The 18,266-nt window shown below is 49.9% G+C and overlaps 1 protein-coding gene across 2 annotated transcripts in view; it reads left to right on the top strand.

Moving 5' to 3' along the window:
• The window catches only part of LOC144156309 (protein Skeletor, isoforms B/C-like), a 219,706-nt gene that overhangs the window by 132,046 nt on the left and 69,394 nt on the right, over positions 1 to 18,266 (top strand). For both annotated transcript variants that reach the window (XM_077688286.1, XM_077688285.1), the window contains exons 8-10: positions 249 to 383; positions 2,531 to 2,603; positions 8,386 to 8,494. In XM_077688286.1, coding sequence (XP_077544412.1) covers positions 249 to 383; positions 2,531 to 2,603; positions 8,386 to 8,494 — 317 coding nt within the window. The remainder of the gene's footprint in view (positions 1 to 248; positions 384 to 2,530; positions 2,604 to 8,385; positions 8,495 to 18,266) is intronic.

Here is an 18,266-nt window from a genome sequence, read left to right as displayed (position 1 = left end):
ACGGAAGCCTGAGAGCTCCGCACTCAAGAGACACCAACTACAAGAATTCTTACATTTTAGAGCCATACCTCTTGCAATGTCGCATGTATACTGGCCCAGAGTGACAATATGCAGTTTTTGTCAGCATTTATGCTCTTCCAATGTTCACACGCGGAAATACAACCTACTTGTAGCTTCTGAAGCAGCCACCAGCCTCCTGTTAAAGATGGGGCGTACAACAATGGCGTCGGATGTGTCTACGTGCGCAGACGGTGGCCCTGATCACTTGGGACGATGGCTGGGCAACCTGAACACGGGTGTGCACGGCGTGGCCGGAAACGTTTACGCAGCCTCTGCGAACGTCTTGGTGCTGCAGGACTTCAGCTACGACGGCACGGGACCAGGTACTCTTTCCTTGCACGCTACGCGTCACGCACACAACCCGGGAGCGATGACTGCTGCTCGTTGCGTTCACGCGTGGCTGTGCACACACAGTTGGCGCTCCCGCACACACCTCTGCTACACATTAAGTGTAATTGTATGATAAATGCGCACTCCAGCAGAGACTTTTTCTTGAGGGAATAACATATACTGCTATTTTATTGCGATCATAAACGAATGTTTTATGCAGAAGGGGTAAAGTAACTGCAAGGACCAGTTCGTAGGCAGGGGTCCCGATGAGACATCTTCGATATGCAAAAGCCTTTTTTTTATCTGTTCTTAACTTTGAAAAAAAAATCGAAGCAATCCTCAGCATGTCTTCTCTTGCAAGAGGCGTGGTCATTATATCATGTTTTTGGTCATTGGCTGTTCCTCAATTAGGACACTGCAGCTGTGTGGTTGTACCCACCGGAAAGTGAATTGGTGGCGTAGACATGCATCAGCACACGAGGGGTTCTTGACTGCTCTCTTTGCTCTACGTATTTTCCTAATTCACAGGTGTCGACACGCCAGTTTTGACTTCAAATGAAGTTAGACAGCGAGACAAGAACAGAGAATTGGCGTCCTCCAGTTGAATTCCCCCCCCCCCCCCCCTATCTTCACACTTCGCCAGAATATTGTCAAATATTATTAGAAATTCGCTTAATTTTTTTCTCTGTGCATTCAATTCCCCCCTCCTCCTCCTCCTCCTCCCCCCCCCCCCCCCCCCCCCCCCGATTTGCCGTCCAGCCCTACGCCGTGTCGGCTGCATGGAACTCGGCCGTTGCTGACCCTCATTCTAGCCTATTAAGTGCGAACTGGGAATGTATGCTGCAAGAGCGTAATTAAGTAAAGTGAGAGCAAACAATTAAGGAAGGCGAGGGGCCTCTTAGTTGGCCCGACCACTTTGTTTTACGGCCACTAATTTCGGAATCGCAAAACAGATTTCATGCTGACGGTCGCGGCATTCTGTCACTGAGACACGCAACAAAACGGCAAGCTAACGCTGCACCATGTATTCGTAACGGCGACGCAAACGAGCACTGTTTAATGAAAGTGCACACATAGTGTGCAGGTACGCAAAAGAGCGGCGCACCGCAGCAGGCGAGCCTGCGGTCCGCCGGACTCGCTGGCTTTTTAAAGCGCGATCATCGCCGATTGCTTCACTCTTCTTTTTTGATCGGCTGTTTTTGAGAAGTCTTTGTCACCTGGAGTATTAGTTTAAAACTAGAAATTTTATTTAAAATTTCACTTCGTACGACCATCGATTGGTTAACCTGCGAGTAGCAGACGCCGTCACGGTCCCGGCACTTTCGTCGGCGCTGTAAACGTGTTTAGCGCTGCAAAGCTTTTTCCCCTAATGCCAAGTTGATCGCCAGAAGATATCGGATTCGTCGGGTATGGGCTGGTGTCTATGTCGAAAAACAATCGGGACCATCGAGCTCATTTTGCTTCTGTCAACACGGGATCCTATGGGACCCGCGCAGCTTTGTACTACCCGGAAGTACTGCCCGCAAGCCGCTTGCGCAGCGCCCCCTGGGCAGCGCAGGAGGCCTATAGGTAAGCTGCAGGCGGCGCAGGGACGCCCTGATTGATTGATTGATTGTAGGGTTTAACGCGCCGACGCAACGCAGGCGATGAGGCGCGCCGTAGTGGAGGGCTCCGGATTATTTTTGACCACCTGGGGATGTTTATCGTGCGCCGAAATCTCGTACACACGGGCGTTTTTGCTTTTCGCCTCCATCAGAAAAGCGGCCGGGAATCGAAGCCGCAACCTCGTGCTCAGCAGCGCAACGCCTTAGCCACTGAGCCACCACGGCGGGTGCAGGGACGCCCTTCCATCGTGCGCGAAAGTCAACCGGCGCGATAATGCGCGATAATGCGCGTTCACCCTTCGAGATAGCACGGAGTGCGCTCCTCGTGGAAGCCTCATGATCGGCAGAGATGCAGCCGCGCTGGTTGAGAAGTGGCCGAGATACGCGCGGTGAGCGCGCCGACGAAATTTAAGCCTCCTGCTTTATTAGAGCTCACTCTGTTTTCCAACCCGGTGAGCCCGCAAGGGTGAATGACATTGCGGACAATGGGCCTTTTACACAACATTGTTGTTGATACCAAGCTCCATTCTTTCCAGATGCCTACTTTCTTGTCGGCAATACAGACAAGCCGGATGAATCGGGCACGATTGTGAAAAACGAAGTGAACAGGTAAGCATTTGTGCAGCGAAATGCGCGTGAAAGCTCACAAAAGCAGCGGCCATACTAAGATGGGAAGAACTTGAGGTACAGGAAGTGTGCGCTTTGATAGAGACTGCGCACGAGACACCTGAGTCATTTTCCTCTGATAAGATAGTGCGCTTTTAATGCCGTACCGTCTTAGTTAAGAGTACTGACGAAGTTTTTGTGTTACGTTTTTCTCGCTGCTATGGATGCCTACCAGCCCTCTTATAGAATGGTACAAAATACGGTCGGTCGCAGTGTTAGTAATTACTCACAGCCTCGTTTATTCGTGTCAGTTTCGGTTTCGATAGAACGAACGCCGAGGCGACCGCCATGAGAGGAGGGCGCGTGTGGCGACGCTGTTCTTGTCGCACCCCTGCCGGGCTGGAGGCGCGCGCGGGCGCCCAGACCTGCCGTGGTTTTCACCATCCCCACGCTCTCGGGCAGCATGACGTCAGTCCCGAAACCGTGACGCTATACACGCGGCGTTGCAGCGCGCGCTAGCCGGAACCAGTGCGTCGGCCACGTCACGGGAGCCCTGACGTCGGCAGTTTGGAACCAGGAGCAGATGACGTCATGCTTTCCCGCTCTGAGCTTTCACGTGCGCGCATTTAAAATATGCCATACTGAGCGGTTACTGCTGAAACTTGCTGGGACAGACAGACAGACAAAGAACTTTATTTAAAGGTCCTGAGGGACTATCCTGGATGGCCGCTAAGGGTCCTCATCAGGTAGTCGCTGGCCACACCCGCGTAGGAGATGAAAGACTTTTGTCTTCCGCCCTGCCCTCTGGACAACCATGAGTTGCTTGTGCGGATCGTTGCTCGAGAGAGCGCTCGTCCGCCATTCGGGCTCGGTGTGGTAGTCCGTGGCCGTGCGTAACGCCGGACATTGCCAGAGCGTGTGTCTAACATTGCAGCAAGCCTCTGAGCAGTTAAAACAATGGGTTCGATGGAAGGCAGGATAAGGCTGAACCTGCTCCTAGTAGGAAACGTATTTGTCTGTAGCATTCGCAAAGCTATGGATTGTGATCGGGTGAGGTGGTGGGAGTGTCGTGCGTGATAGCCGATAGTGGCAAATGATTTCGTAGAAAGTGAGTGAATGGTCTCAGTACTCGCCCATCCTGTCACTCGGGATAGCGTTGGGACCGGCTCGTGAAACCTCGCGCACGGTCGTTAGCTAACTCATTGACGTTGGTGATTTCTGGGTGTACTCGCCTTATAAAAAGGAAACATTTTACATGGTTTTCGCAGCTTTGAAATGTCGTGTCAGTATTCCTTTAACGGGGAGAAAGGCGTGTGCCACTGCCTGCTTCGCCCAGCGCAGTATATACTTTCTCACACGTGGCCCATTGTCTTGCCATGCTCATGGTCTTGGACGGGCCCTGAAACAGGTTTCACCGATACATGGGTCTTCACATTCGCAGATACATCAGTGTGCTAGTAATCAGATACTTCAAGAATTTTTTTAAAGCGGCGAGCATTAGTGGAGTTATTGCAAATCAAAAATACCCGCGCTGCGTTTCCTCCTCGTTTCGCTTTCTCATCGCCCCGCACGAGCTCTCCGCTCGGATATTGCCCATGATGTCTCGCTTCTCGGTGACGTCTGCAACAACATCCGGTTGCGTGCATCTGCTACTGCGATAACACTGCGTCGTAAGCATCGCTTTGGGACGCGCCCATCTGACTATCTGCGTTTGCGTTCCGTTTGCGCCGTTTCTCTCTTTATCATTGCGCTTATGAATCCCGCACTCCGCTCAAGCTGACCGAAGGTCTGGGGCGACATTTTCAACCTTGCACACCACGCCGAAAGATTGCGTGAAAAGATCAGACCGCGCGGATGCGGTGATGGCGTTTTGGCACGTATATTGGGAGTCTAAAATATGTGAGCGAATGACGGAAGAATCGCCCCAAAATTTGTTAGAGTGAGCACATACGTGTGTTCCGAACCGGCGTTTGTTCATACATTGGCCGCTCGTTCGCGCCAATGTCGAGCTTGGTCGAGTTGTGCTAACGCCATGCACGCGCATGCACAGTCAGTAGTAATATTCCATTACGTTATTCCGATCAGTTGTAGACAGTTATAACCGTAATAAAAAAAAGCGGAAGGTTTGCACGATACTGCATAGGGCCTTTTTTTAGCGTTTAGCGTTTACCCTGCGTTTAGCAATTAGACCGGTACACTGTAACCGCTATTACAAGCACTCTCAGAAGAGTAGGGCGAGTTTTGGCCCGCGCCTGCCTCTTTGTTCGACCCTGCCTATGATTGCACAAAACAACTAATCCACCCTCGCTCTTCCCCTTGATGGCCTAGAGGCGTTTTCGCTCTATAAAGGCCGTTCGTTCATTTTTTACGTGCTTAGTTGCCGGCCGTGGCCCTACATTACCGCCCCTCCCCCAATCCTACCTTGTGTCTTGCTTAAGTGGATGGAAGTGAACTATGTTTACTCTACACAAATACCAATTTTTGCAAAATGTACACATCAGTATTTCTACCTCTGACAGTTCAACTCACTTTTTATATCAAAGCACAAGTTCAAAACCGAACAAATCGTGCCCATGACTTGAAGGATGTCTTGGCATTTAAAATGGTAGTTCCATAGTTAAACGAAAAAGTTTTCTTTTGAATTTGCGAATAGGATACACAAACCGCGCCATTTAAAAAAAAAACTGTCAGACAAATCAGACTAGACCCTGCCGGAATTTGAAGCGGCCACGTTGACGAAGTGCGCGCGACGCTTGAAACCACTACGCCATGGCAGAACAGGCGAGTTTGGAGAAATGATCTGTATACTAGATGGTGGCCCACGCTTCGTGTCTTGCATCAGTGTTTCGTACGTGGCATAAGGAATTCCTCGCTGGTGACCTGGTCATTTCTTGAATAGCGCCTGTGAAGTAACGCTCCCTGCAGCACCCACCATAGCTGATCACGAGCAGCTGCGCTGCTTTGGGAATGTGTAACCGGCTGCGAGTGAGATATCGCACTGCAGGAATAGTGCTTGCCGTACGTTCGTCTTACGCTTTACGCTAAATACGTAGGCCGATATTTATTCTTTATAGCCTAAATTACCTTCCGTAACTCCCCTTCTGCACTTAACTGACCATATATATTTTCTACAAGCTGCCGGTCGCACACGCGTATGCCGTTTGCAGCTCCGGGGAAACGAAGTCGCCGAAGCGCACGGCCGAATAGTCGTAAGCCAAAGTACCAAAGTACGGATCGCATTAGCGCTAGTGTTCAGTTGGGCTTCATGACCTTACTAAGTTTATTACCGTCTAAAAACTGCCAAAGCAGTGCCGCATTCATTACGGCATCGGGGCGCAATTCTCGCTTCTCGATCGATTGCCGATGACCCAGAGGCCCGGCTGGCATCGTCGGCGTCGTCGCTTGGCGAGCCAGTCATACTGCGCGGAGTTTCGATCGGCTTGCGTGTTTTTGTCACCGTCGGTGTCCTGCGACAACGCGGTCTGCCGACTCGAGCGTGCCGACTCGAGCGTTCGACTTGCCAGACCACGTTGTCACACTACGCCGACGGCGACACAATCACGTTGGGCGATGGAAAGTCCGCGTAGCATGGCTTGCTGAACGAAGACGCCGACCAAACCGATCGGCCGACGTGTCGTCGGGAATCGACCGAGAAGCGAAGACTGTGCCCCGACAGCATTCGTGTCGTAATGAAAACAGCTCTTTTGTGTTAGTTTCTAAAGTGTAATAAACTTGGTAAGATCCATGAAGCCCATGCAACTTAACACTAGCCCTAATGCGATCTGAAGCTTGGATTTACGACGCTTCGGCCTTGCTCTACCACGACGTCGCTACCCGGGACCTGCAAACTGCATATGCCTGTGCGACCGACCGGCACACTTGTAGAAAATATAGGGGCAGTTACGTGCAGAAGAGTTACAGAAGGTAATTTAGGTAATAAGTAATCAATATCGGCCAATGTACTTTTCTGTTTACCAGGCAGGAATTCTGTAAACCAGCCAGTAAGCACCCATGTGTAAGACACGAAGGGTGGGCCTCCATCTAGTACTCAGGTCATTTGTCAGACATATTCTTTCTGCAGTGGCGCAGTGGTTGCGAGCGTCGCGTGCACGTGCGCACTTTATCAGCGTGGCGGGTTGAATTCCTGTGGGGTCTGGTTCTTTTTTTTTTAGAGGGTTAAGTGGCATGACTTGTGTATCCTATTGCGATTGGCTTCTGACAGCCACACCAATCAATTTTACGTTTTTTCAACGCGTTTCCCATGCGATACCATGGTGAGAATGTAAGGCCTTCTAACAGGAAGTTGAATTTCCGCCGACGTACGCACTAATTTGTATGCATATTGTTTCTACTGGGGCCTTTTCGCCGGAGGTTCATCGAGAACATCCGAGATCATCAATCCCGCGGTAGCAGCGAACACAGCTCTTTTTTTCTCCCGTGCCTGGTGGAGGGGCCGAATGGCCAGCGTAGAGGAAACCAGGCGGGTGCCCAGGCATCAGCACCTGAGGATCGCCTAAATAAAGTTTACTCCTCCTCCGTGATCCAACATAAAGCTGCGCAGTACACACAAGTAGTACACACGCGAGTACTCACAAACGGCTGCAGCAGAGAGACGGTACTCTTAAGTTTGATCCTCGGCGGAGGGGCAAGGCGGCGTCGTCACGCGGTCGTCGTCGTGGTGTGGCAGTCGAGTCGGCCGACAGCGCGCAGACACCGACGCCGCGTAGGTTTCTCAACGACGCCGGCCGACGGTCGGCGTTGTGTGACGTGACCGCCGACACCTCGCCGTCACGGTGTTGGTCGACCGAATGGGCCGATGGTCGGGCTAGTGTGGCCACGCCTTTAGGAACAATCTGCACCAAGGGCATAACATTAAAACCCCTTCGACATGCTGCCGCTTCGAAAGGCTCTTTGCTGGGAGGTCATGCTCAGCAGTCACTAAGGAGCCATGAGGGCAAAATACAGGTTTGTTTTATTCGAAATATTTCGTGTTTTATAGTGCCCGCAGCGCTTGTCCGGCAGCAAACGATGCCATATTCACTGATAAATTAATCAATGTAGGTTAAAATTTTGATTCTCCCGCCAAATCGTGCGCAGAAATGAAGTCATAAGCGCTTGCACTGCGCGATTCGGCTGCAGCGCTGCTTGCCGTCAGTCTTCGCAGATGGCGCTACCATACTCATGCACGGACCGTTGTCTGCCGTCGCTTTGTTTTTGACCGTATTTGCACCTGGCTTGTTTTTGTTTTTTGTACTCTATAAAGTACTAATTTCGTGAAACATGGAATATCCTCAAAAAACCGGGTCACGTAAGACATCGTCGCTTACGTGAATCAGCCAGTGCATACTCGAAAGAGGCGAGCTGCTGTGCAGCTAAAACAAGCATAATGCGCGCAGTACCAACAACAGTACGCATCGGTACTTCTATGTCTCCGCGTGCTTTCGTTACTTCCACTGTTTATCCCCCCATTATTGCTGCTATAAAGAGAATGTTCCATAAATTTAAGCGCAAATAGGTCGTCCGGCAAGCTTATAAGCTCAGCCTAATTTGCGTTTGCTTACGCTGTCATCCGCCAATCGGAGAACTGGCTGGTATGGCATTAGAGGTTCTGTTGGGGGAAAGAGCTAGGGGGTCGCATGGCCATTCCCTTTTTTCCTAATTATACAGCTTAATTCAGCGAAGTGTGTGTTAAAAATGGTGTCAGTGCGATTCTAACGAGGCAATCTTTCGAATGAACCAAACTTGTGTATTGCCTTCGTGGCTTAAGTGTTTTCTTTTTCCCCAGTGCGAAACCACTGCAAGCCTATGATAAGAAGACAGTCGTTCTCAAACTTCCGGCTCAGAAGAAGCTGACAGATTTCAAGTGGTTCAGCGTCTATTGCAAGAAAGCAAAGGTAAGTGCAACGCAGCTGGGCGGAATAGAGCCGTGCGCCCGGCTCGCCTTGTTTGTTCCCCACGCAGGCGTCCCTTTCGCTGCGATCTGGCCGGCGGAGAAGCATAAGAGGTAGTTGTTTTGCCGCGCACAGTTACAAGTGGCGACTGCTTACAAGATGCAGGGGTTTTGCGCGCCCCAACTTGGTCGGTAGAAATTAGAATCAGCTTTCAATTTCAATTACGTCAGGCGGATTATCATCGTTATGTCGGGAAAGTTTTCAGCTGAGGGGTAATTTTCTCGTACTAAAACTGCGCCTGCAGGAGCAGGCCGTGGTGGACTCGCCGCCGTGGCTCAGTGGCTGAGACGTTGTGCTGCTGAGCGCGAAAACCCGGATTCGTTTCCCGGCCGCGGCGGCCGCTTTTCTGATGGAGGCGGAAAGCAAGAACGCCCGTGTGTACGAGATTTCGGTGCACGTTAAAGATCCCCTGGTGGTCAAAATTAATCCGGAGCCCTCCACTACGCCGCGCCTCATCGCCTGCGTTGCGTCGCCGCGTTAAACCTTACAATCGATCAATCAATCGAGCAGGCCGTGGTGAAGAGCGATGTGTAAGCATGATTGTTTGAAGCTGGGCTGCTTCTCCGTTCATACTGAACTGTCGCATTAAAATGGGTGCACCCAGAGTTACTTCATTTCTTACGTGCAGACCGACTTCCAACTTCACTTCAACGAAAAAGCACAGGTCTCGTGTTTTTTTTTTCGTTCAAGTTGAAGTTTGAAGTCGATATGAACCAAGTCGTTCAATCCCAGGCGATTCTTACATACAGCGGGTGAATTTAAAAAAAAAATTATCATGGCGACAAGCGCCAAAATGATTCCGCACATGCGTAGACAGGGAACCGGCCCACTCGTCGCAGCCAACTCGTCCTAGGAAAACTGGTCATAGGGAAACTGGTCGAAGAGGGCATCTCGTTCTAGGTGATCCCGTACTAGGAAAAGTGGTAGCACTGACCTTCTCGTGCTAGGAAAAGTCGTCTCGCGGTTCCATTTTTGGCCGATGTCCAGGAAATGGGTAGAGCAAGTTAGTGGCTTCTAATCTTATAATTACTCCAAGGCTGACCTCTTCAGAGTTGAAGGGGTCCTCTGCTTTTGTTAGTTTGCAGGCGGTGGTTGAAATGTTTTTACGTTTTTGACGAACTGATAAAACGCCAGGAAGCAATTATCTTTAAACAGGAATAATATGAATTGGAAAGATACGAAGATTAAAAACGGAAAATTGCGGAAAACCAAAAGGCAAAAAAATGCGAGGGAGACAAAATTTCAGTTCGCGGGGATGACGGCACTCTGATGGTGGTTGCCAAGGTGGAGGACCGGGGGGGACTACAGACTCTATGCGACTCAAAAAACAGCCTTAGGTGCTCTAACATTTTGAACGTCCCAAATAAAGAGCCCTCTCCCGCTGAGCGCAAACAATCGCATTCTAACGTTGTGAACATCTCAAGTAGGGAGCTCTCTCCAGCGGAAATCAAATTACTGTCAAAGGGCCTAAGCTTCTGTCCTTCATCGGGAAACGTTAATGAATTCGGACTATATCAGGACCTTGACAACTTTTCCAGAAACCTGCGCCTTCGGGAATACTATCACGGGCGTCCCACTGAAAGCAAAAAAATTACTTTCTGCCCCTTCATCAAAATGTGGACACCAAACGAGCAACGGGATGAGCACTTGGATCAATACATTTCGGCCGTGCAAAAAGATATAATCAGAGAGTTCGAAAAACGGTTGCCCATCCGCGGCAACCTCGCTAGGGACGAGCGTGAAGCACTGAAGTGCCTGAGGGAGGATACTGCCAGTGTAATAAAACCTGCGGACAAAGGCGGGGCTGTGGTAATTATGAACAAGACTGACTATCTAAACGAGGGACAGCGACAGCTAGCTGACGAGGCATTCTACCGCAAGCTCACAGACGACCTAACATTGCAATTTTAAGCTGAAATTGTGGATACACTGAAGTCCTTGCTGCGTGATGGGAAAATAACCGATCCGATGTATGAAGCGATGCTACCCCAAAATTCTAAGTCAGGACGTTTCTATCTCCTACCTTAAATACACAAAGAAAACAATCCTGGTCGCCCCATTGTACAGTCGGGATCAATTTGAAGGTGATCGCGGGAGCACCGACCGACCGCAACGACAGCGCCTTAGCGTGACACTTTTTAGCATCAGCCACAACGAGATTATGCTAGGTTTGCTTCTCCCATGGCTGTTACAGGCAGTGCGCGCCCTGCCGTCAAAAACGATAAAGGCCACGCTCGTTTCTTTTTTTCTTTGTCCTTTCATCGACATACTTCACACTGATACGCAACCTTCTCAGGGTAAGTATGCCGGCATGCCAGGGCATTGTTGTGTAAAAAATGTAATTTGCTTCCGCAATGCCGAGGCAAAGCCGCCTGCCGAGGTATCTTCGGTGTTATCAGGTTGCCGAGGAACGAAACGCGGATACGTCACCCAAAAAGGAATGAAGAAACAAACTGCGGCAGTCGGCCTTTCTAGAAGGGGGTGAGCGAATTATATGCAACAGCCAAGATATGAGGGAGGGCAGCATAATCTCATCTTAGCGAATGAAAAAAAGTGCCGCGGAACGGCGCTCTGGTCTTGCTTGCTCGGTGCTCCGGCGATAACCTTCAAATTGAGCCTGACTGTACCTAGCAATGAAACGGCAACAGAAAAAATATCCAGTTTCATTGATCACCTAATTAAAGACACCCCCCAGACTTTCCCCTCATACGTAAAGGCCACTTTCTCCGTGAGGTTCCAGGCCTCGAGGTCCCAACCGGCAGTTTTCTCGTCACCATGGACGTTACGTCCCTATACACTAACATTCCTCACTCTGATGGCATCCTTGCCGCAGTCTCATGCTGCGGTGACTCTAATTTCTGCTTGGACGTAACCCATGGAACATTGAAAACCCTCCTCCACATTGTCCTTGAGTACAATCACTTCGAATTCGACAATAGCCACTACCTCCAAATTAACGGCACAGCCATGGGTACCAAAATGGCACCTACATTCGCCAATATCTTTGTGGCGTCATTAGAAACAGAGTTTATTGCAAAATGTGGTCCAAAACCTATCCTTTATAAACGCTTCCTCGATGACATCTTCTTCATTTGGAATAACGATGAGGCAAGCGTCCGGGAATTTATCTCAGAAATCAACTCTCTGCATCCGTCAATAAAACTGACCTATCATATATCAACTGAAACCATACATTTTTTGGAGGCCACGCTCATATTGGACCAAAGGAGAGTCGCACCAACATTGCACAGGAAGCCCACTGACTACCAACGATATCTTCACTTCTACAGCAGCCATCCCCGCCATTGTAAAACAAGTATACCCTACTCACAAGCACACCGGTACCGCAGGATATGCTCTGAACGGGACGATTTCGAAATGTACTGCAATAGGATGGAGAGTTGGGCGAGTTGGTAAAGCGACATGGTTGGTTAGAAACAGCGCGTTAAAACGGGAGCACGAAGAAAAGAACTGGACAGGACGAGCGCTAACTATCAACTCCAAACTAAAAGAAGCAGGTTTTCCAACCAGTGCTTTGTCATCAGCGTGCAAAAACCTCGTCAAAATGATAAGAGGTGGAGATAAGACTGGCGCACATAAGGAAGTAGCTCATCAGAAAAAGTACGCCGTGGTCCCATATGTTCACCGGACCACTCATAGGCTAAAAAAAGTTGCTTCTAGATATGGGGTGCAGGTAGCCATATCGGAACCAAACAAACTAGGAAGAATATGTGCCTTAGTGGACAGAAAGAAACAAGGTAAGGAAGCCGGTAGACATAAGTGCTCGGTTAATCACAAGAACAAATATGTGCCATCCTGTGTTGGTGTTGTTTACAAAATCCCTTTGTCATGTGCTCTGTTTTATGTTGGCCAGACGGGCCGGTGCTTAAATGTGCGTTTAAGAGAGCACTTTAATTCATTAAAAGGCACACCCACATCTCATTTGTCGGTTCATTGCCGGTCATGTTCCTCGCGCGCCTGTCAGCCCCATTTCGATAAAACAGTTGTATTATTCCGTCATCACATGCAGCTTAAGCGAGAGATTATAGAGGCATTTAACATAACCAGCCTTGGGGATAAGTGTGTTAGTCATCCCTCGGTATGTCTGCACGAGAAAGAAGTGGCTTTCCTTGATTGTTAAACGTCGAAGCAAGAGTAAATCGTTCCTGTTATCTCTTTCAGCGTTTGAGTGTGATTCTCACCATTGCACATGCGCAGTTTTGAATTTTTCGTGTGTAAATGTTTCTTCTTTTTCAATAAATCTCAGTTTATAGTTAGCGCTCGTCCTGTCCAGTTCTTTTCTTCGTGCTCCCGTTTTAACGCGCTGTTTCCAACCAACCATGACGATTTCGAAAAACATGCTGAGGAACTAAAGACCTCCCTGATTCGTCAGAAATATCCCGTAGAAATTATTGACGATGCCATTAACCGAGCACGCAGTTTACAAAGAGAAGACATTCTGGCTGAAACCCCAAAAGAAACCCACCATGAGACTAACTTAGTCCTTACGTACTCGTCCAAAAATTCCAAAGTAAACAACATCTTGAGACGACATTTTAATATCATAAGGCAGAGTGAGCGCTTGTCGGCTGTTTTTCAGCCCCCTCCCCCCCCCCCTTGTTTGTACAGACGGGCCAGAAACTTGAAGGACCTTTTGGTCAGGGCAAAAACAGAAGTACCTGAGTGAACTCCACGCTGCCGACCATGCGGGAAGCCGCGCTGTAAGCTTTGTCCCCACACTAATGTTGCCCAGGCCACCAGGTCAACCTTTAAATATCAAAGACAACCTCAACTGTGACACCACTAATGTAATATACAAACTCCGTTGCCTTGTCTGCGAGGAGGAATATATTGGCCAAACAAAAACATCTTTCCTCAAAAGGTTTAACAATCACAAGTCACACGTGAAGGGCCTCCCCGACCTTCCGCTGTCTAGGCATATCCGACCCCCGAATCACTCGTTCGCAAAAATATCAAAAATATAGGCCGTCTTAATTCAGTCCGGCTTCCGCACCACGTACGAGGGGGAACAAAGATAATCATTCTTTAATCATACATTTCGGACGTTTGCCGAAGGCATAAATGAGACCACAGGGAGATTGAGTTGCTTTCGAAGATGTTTTGAGGGAGGGCAAAACGAATGGTCATGCAATATTTTTTTTTTGTTCTTTTAAGTTCGCAGAACACATGCTCCGCCCCTGAAGGGAGCCGCGTTGTGCCAGCATTTGTGAGACGAGGGGGACCGAGGGGAAGGGGGGCAGGGGGGGGGGGGGGCGGGGCGAGACGGTCCGCGCGGCAACTGCCCCTCCGGCGGCGGTGAGGTAATAAATCCTTCTCCGCCTGTGGTTATTTACGAGGCGTAAATCGGTTTCTACGCAAACATTCCGGACCATTTCACTCAGACGGACCCGTACGAGCCTCCGCGCACTGGGGACTCGCTGACCCTTTTTTTCAAGGCTGTCCACGAATGTTTCGTTTCCCTATAAGCTTCCTTCGGCCACCTACGGGCCAAGTGGCACTTGTCTTTGTCTAACGACGGTCTCAAATCGCCATTAACAAATGCTGTTTTTCGTTCTTTTTTACCATTCATCACCAGTAGGCAGAGGTTGGCATGCTTCTCTGGCATCCAGAGCCATCCAGAGCGTCGACTCTCCAAATGTTATGTCTCTCTCTCTCTCTCTCTCTCTCTCTCTCTCTCTCTCTCTCTCTCTCTCTCTCTCTCTCTCTCTCTCTCTCTCTCTCTCTCTCTCTCTCTCTCTCTCTCTCTCTCTCTCTCTCTCTCTCTCTCCTCCGCACCCAGACGCAGCACGCCGTTTTTTTCTGTAGACGTACATTGGTTGAACTTTCGGGGACACGCGCCTCCGAAGACGCCTAGCGCCCTCCTCGGCGGCAGCCGTCGACGGCGAGCGTAACTGGAAGGGAGGGAGCAAAAAAAAATCGTAGCTCTCGAACGGAAGCAGGTTTTTCAAAAGGCCTTCTTGAAATACCTAAAATTACTTAAAGCGCACTCGCGGTGAAAATTAGAGCAGTGTAAAGCATTAATTACCGGTTCCTCACGCACCTAAAGTTTTCCAACCGAGGCCCTTGATTTCTGATTTGTTTCGCAATACTAGCGGTTATACTAGTGCTGCACAGAAAGATTTTTAAAAACGCCTTCGCGAAATACCTAAAACTACTTAAAGCGCACTCACAGGTAAAATTTGAGCCCTGCAGAGCATAAATTGTTGGTTCCTCGCCCCCCTAAAGTTTTCGAATTTCCAGAGCGAGCTTCTCGATTTCTTCCTTGTGTCGCGATACTGGGGCTGCAAATGGAGATTTTTCAAATTACCTTCGGGAAATATTTAAAACCACTCAACGCGCACTCACTGGAAAAATAACCCTGACAAATCAAAAATGGATAGAGCAGGTGGGCGGATTGCGAAATTGTTCCCGGCAATCTATCCAACGCCATTTCATCGAACTCCCGGCGGCCGTTTCATCGAACATTTTAACGTTTGGACGAAGTCTTTTCGGTACAATACCTTCTGTGCCGGCCGTTTCTGCAAGTTGTATTCTGTACACGTACATTTAAAGGACTCGGAGTTGAAGGTTGGACGTACGCATGATTAGCAAACTAATCCCGGGCCATCTTCACTAACGTGAAACCTGCGGAGGGGTGAAGGGTGTACGACTCTATGTGTATTCTGGGCGGCTTGGCGGTTTTGCCCACGGATATGAAACCATTGGGAGTAGGATATAAAGCTTTGCTGTAAGTCTCGTGTCTTTGAAGCACGAAGCGTCCTAGCGCGAGGCGTTGGAAAGCGAGTGTCACGGTGTGTTTTTTAGTACAAGTTACGACGACAACGATGACACGGGACGCTGACAGCCCGACCCCCTAAGGGGCTTCAACCCCGACGGCATTTTATTAATCAAGGGGAATTTTCCCCATATCCGAATAACAACGTTTTGATTAATCAATCAAGCAAGCAAGTAATTTAATTAGTCAAATAAATTAAATGATTGATTGATGAGTCGTTTCACGATGGCAATTATTGTGTTATGTGAGAATTAGGTGGCAGTGATCTTTATTTTGCGCGAAGCTGTATATGGCTCGCCCGACTTCATTTCCTCTTGTCGCGGCCCGTAAGCGCGATCGTTCAGCAGAATATGCTTTGCGACGAAGCCAACATTCCTACGAAGCTTCTGTAGTTCTGTATCTCGGGAAAAAATCACGGTGCGACAGGATTGCTATGTCACTACGCCCCGCCCAGTTTCTTTACTTATCGTAATTACCTTGAAACGAATGAATGACGCGTGACGGATCAAGCGGCTATATAATCGCAGGCAGTTTTATCCCAATCGATATTATGAGTAATTGCCAGTCGCAGTTTTAATACAAGGAACACAAAGCCGCTCCTCCTGAAACAATCCATTAGCATCACAGTTGGTAAAGGTTGTTCTGCTCCTTACACACACGCTTAGAGTGAGTCCAGTCAATACATTCAATAAGAAGGTATCATGAAATCGCGATTCCGAGCAAATTTCTAGTTCATTTCATAATGCTATATTTATTGGTAATTTCCAGGCTTTCTCCTATTCATCTACCAGCCCCCTTGGTAAAGAGAGGGGTGTGTCAGTTGCTTTTGTCATGAAGACGACTGTCTCAGCTCTCGCCAAACCAGCCTATTCATTTTTTTTTTCCTTTTTATAATGGAAGAAAGCGATGTTTATCTGTGGTGTCTATGATATGCACGACTTGAAGAGGTAATTTCCGGTGGGGCGACAGAAGGCGAAGAAAGAGCGATTCCTGGAGGGGAGGCGCATACCGCAGGACCCCACGCGCGGAAAGGTGTAGCCAGCAAGCTTGTTCCTAGATGGGGGGGACAGGCGCCAACGATACCTGGACATTGTGTCCTCGGCGGCTTCAAGTTCAGGTGGCTTTTTGTTGCGTAATTGAGGTTGTGTGAGCTCATGGTGAACGTATAGCTTTTTCTTGCATCAATGCAGTGAGGCTTCAGAGGCCTGTAACGTTGTCAAGGGAAACCGAAAATAATATGAGTGGAAAAGGAATCCGGGAGAGATTGAAACCTAAAGACGAGGGCCCCGCACGGGGCACCTTGAGTATTCATGGTGACGGTGAAGCGGGATTCACACGACGGGGAAACCCTCTCTTTCTGGCCCGCGGGACCCGCTCACGTGACCGGTTTTAGGCTCCGCCCCTCGGTGGGGATAGCCCGCGGAGGCTCCGCGAAAGAAAATGCCTCCGCATGTTTTCGCTCGACGGCGGTGGCCCTCGGCGGGGAATGGAACCTGTTCCTCGGCGCTGTCGTCTGCTAATCACTCCGCGTAGCTCCGCACGTGTGGATGCGCCGCCAGGCCGGACAATCCGGTCACGTGCTGTTGACGTCACATATCCGTCCGCCTCCGTGAGAGGGTTCCTCCGTCGTCTGAATCCTGCTTGAGCAGCGACACCGCGGACCCCGAGCTCCCAACATAAGCCGTGGCGAGGTGTTTAAAGGTGAAGGGTAGAAGCCGTAAACGGTGGCCGTCGGAGCCTTGGTCAAGCTCCGGCCGATGGGCTCCCTGCCTGTCTACCAGGCAGGGAGCTCCGGGACCTCTTTGACTACCAGGGTAAGGTCAAAGGAGAAAGTACCCCCGTCTCCCTGCTTTCCAATGTATCACATGGCATTTTCCAAACCCCCCTCCAAACGTGATCGGCCCCCGAAAAGGGGCCGCACCGAAGCTACATTGCCACCCTTGCCAACAATTGCACCCCAAAAGCCAGATAACTATCCGCGATTCTTGATTGTTGAATCTCTTAACAAGTCGAATCCTATCTCCTCCCAGTCAGTGTTCCTTATCACCGAATTCCTTGAAGGCATCCTGGGCAAGTCTTTCAAAGCCAAGAAACTGAGAACCGGCGAAGTCCTGGTCGAGGTGAACACTCACCAGCAAGCCACAAGCCTCCTTACCCAGAATCGCATGGCAGATCTGGACCTGAGAGTCACACCCCACCGTAGCCTCAATAGCTCTCAGGGTGTGATCTCTGAGCCAGATCTGATAAATGAGACAGAAGCCGATCTGCTCGAAGGTCTGAAAGGCGAGGGCGTGACGGCAGTGAGGCGCATCACCATGCGGCGAGATGATAAGCAAATCATGACAAAGCATATAATATTAACATTTGACCGTTCCTCACTCCCCGAATCCATCAAAGCAGGTTTCATTCATTGTTCTGTCCGGCCGTACATCCCGAACCCGCGGCGCTGTTTCAAGTGCCAATGGTTCGGGCATGGCACCACCTCCTGTCGTGGAAAAACAACGTGTGCGAAACGTTCATCGCAAGATCATGAGACAGATAACTGCCAGGCTGAACAATTAATGTGTAGCAACTGTCAGGGACCTCATGCTGCGTACTCCCGCACGTGTGAAATGTTCCAGAGAGAAAAAAAGATAATCAACATCAAAGTAACAGAAAACATCACTTTCCCAGAGGCGCGGAAGAGGTTCGCGTCTTTCCCTCTGGGGAAGTACGCCAACGCAGCTCGCCGGGGGGCGGAGCGGCGTCTGGTTTCTGCGGGGACCCAGTACCGCGAGTCGGACTTGGTCCCGCCCCCCCCCCCCCCCCCTGGGTTGCCTCAGGCAGCCCAACCCGCCTCAGCACCGCTCGCTGAGCCAGCAGGGGCTGTGGGGGCAACCACGTCTGGTGGAAGCGATGCTGCATCCTCCACTTCCACTC

The sequence above is a fragment of the Haemaphysalis longicornis genome, unplaced genomic scaffold, assembly GCF_048455015.1.
Source record: "Haemaphysalis longicornis isolate Haplotype H1 unplaced genomic scaffold, Haemaphysalis longicornis Haplotype H1 scaffold_1, whole genome shotgun sequence".
NCBI classification, from domain to species: domain Eukaryota; kingdom Metazoa; phylum Arthropoda; class Arachnida; order Ixodida; family Ixodidae; genus Haemaphysalis; species Haemaphysalis longicornis.
This window is presented reverse-complemented; position numbering and strand designations above follow the sequence as displayed.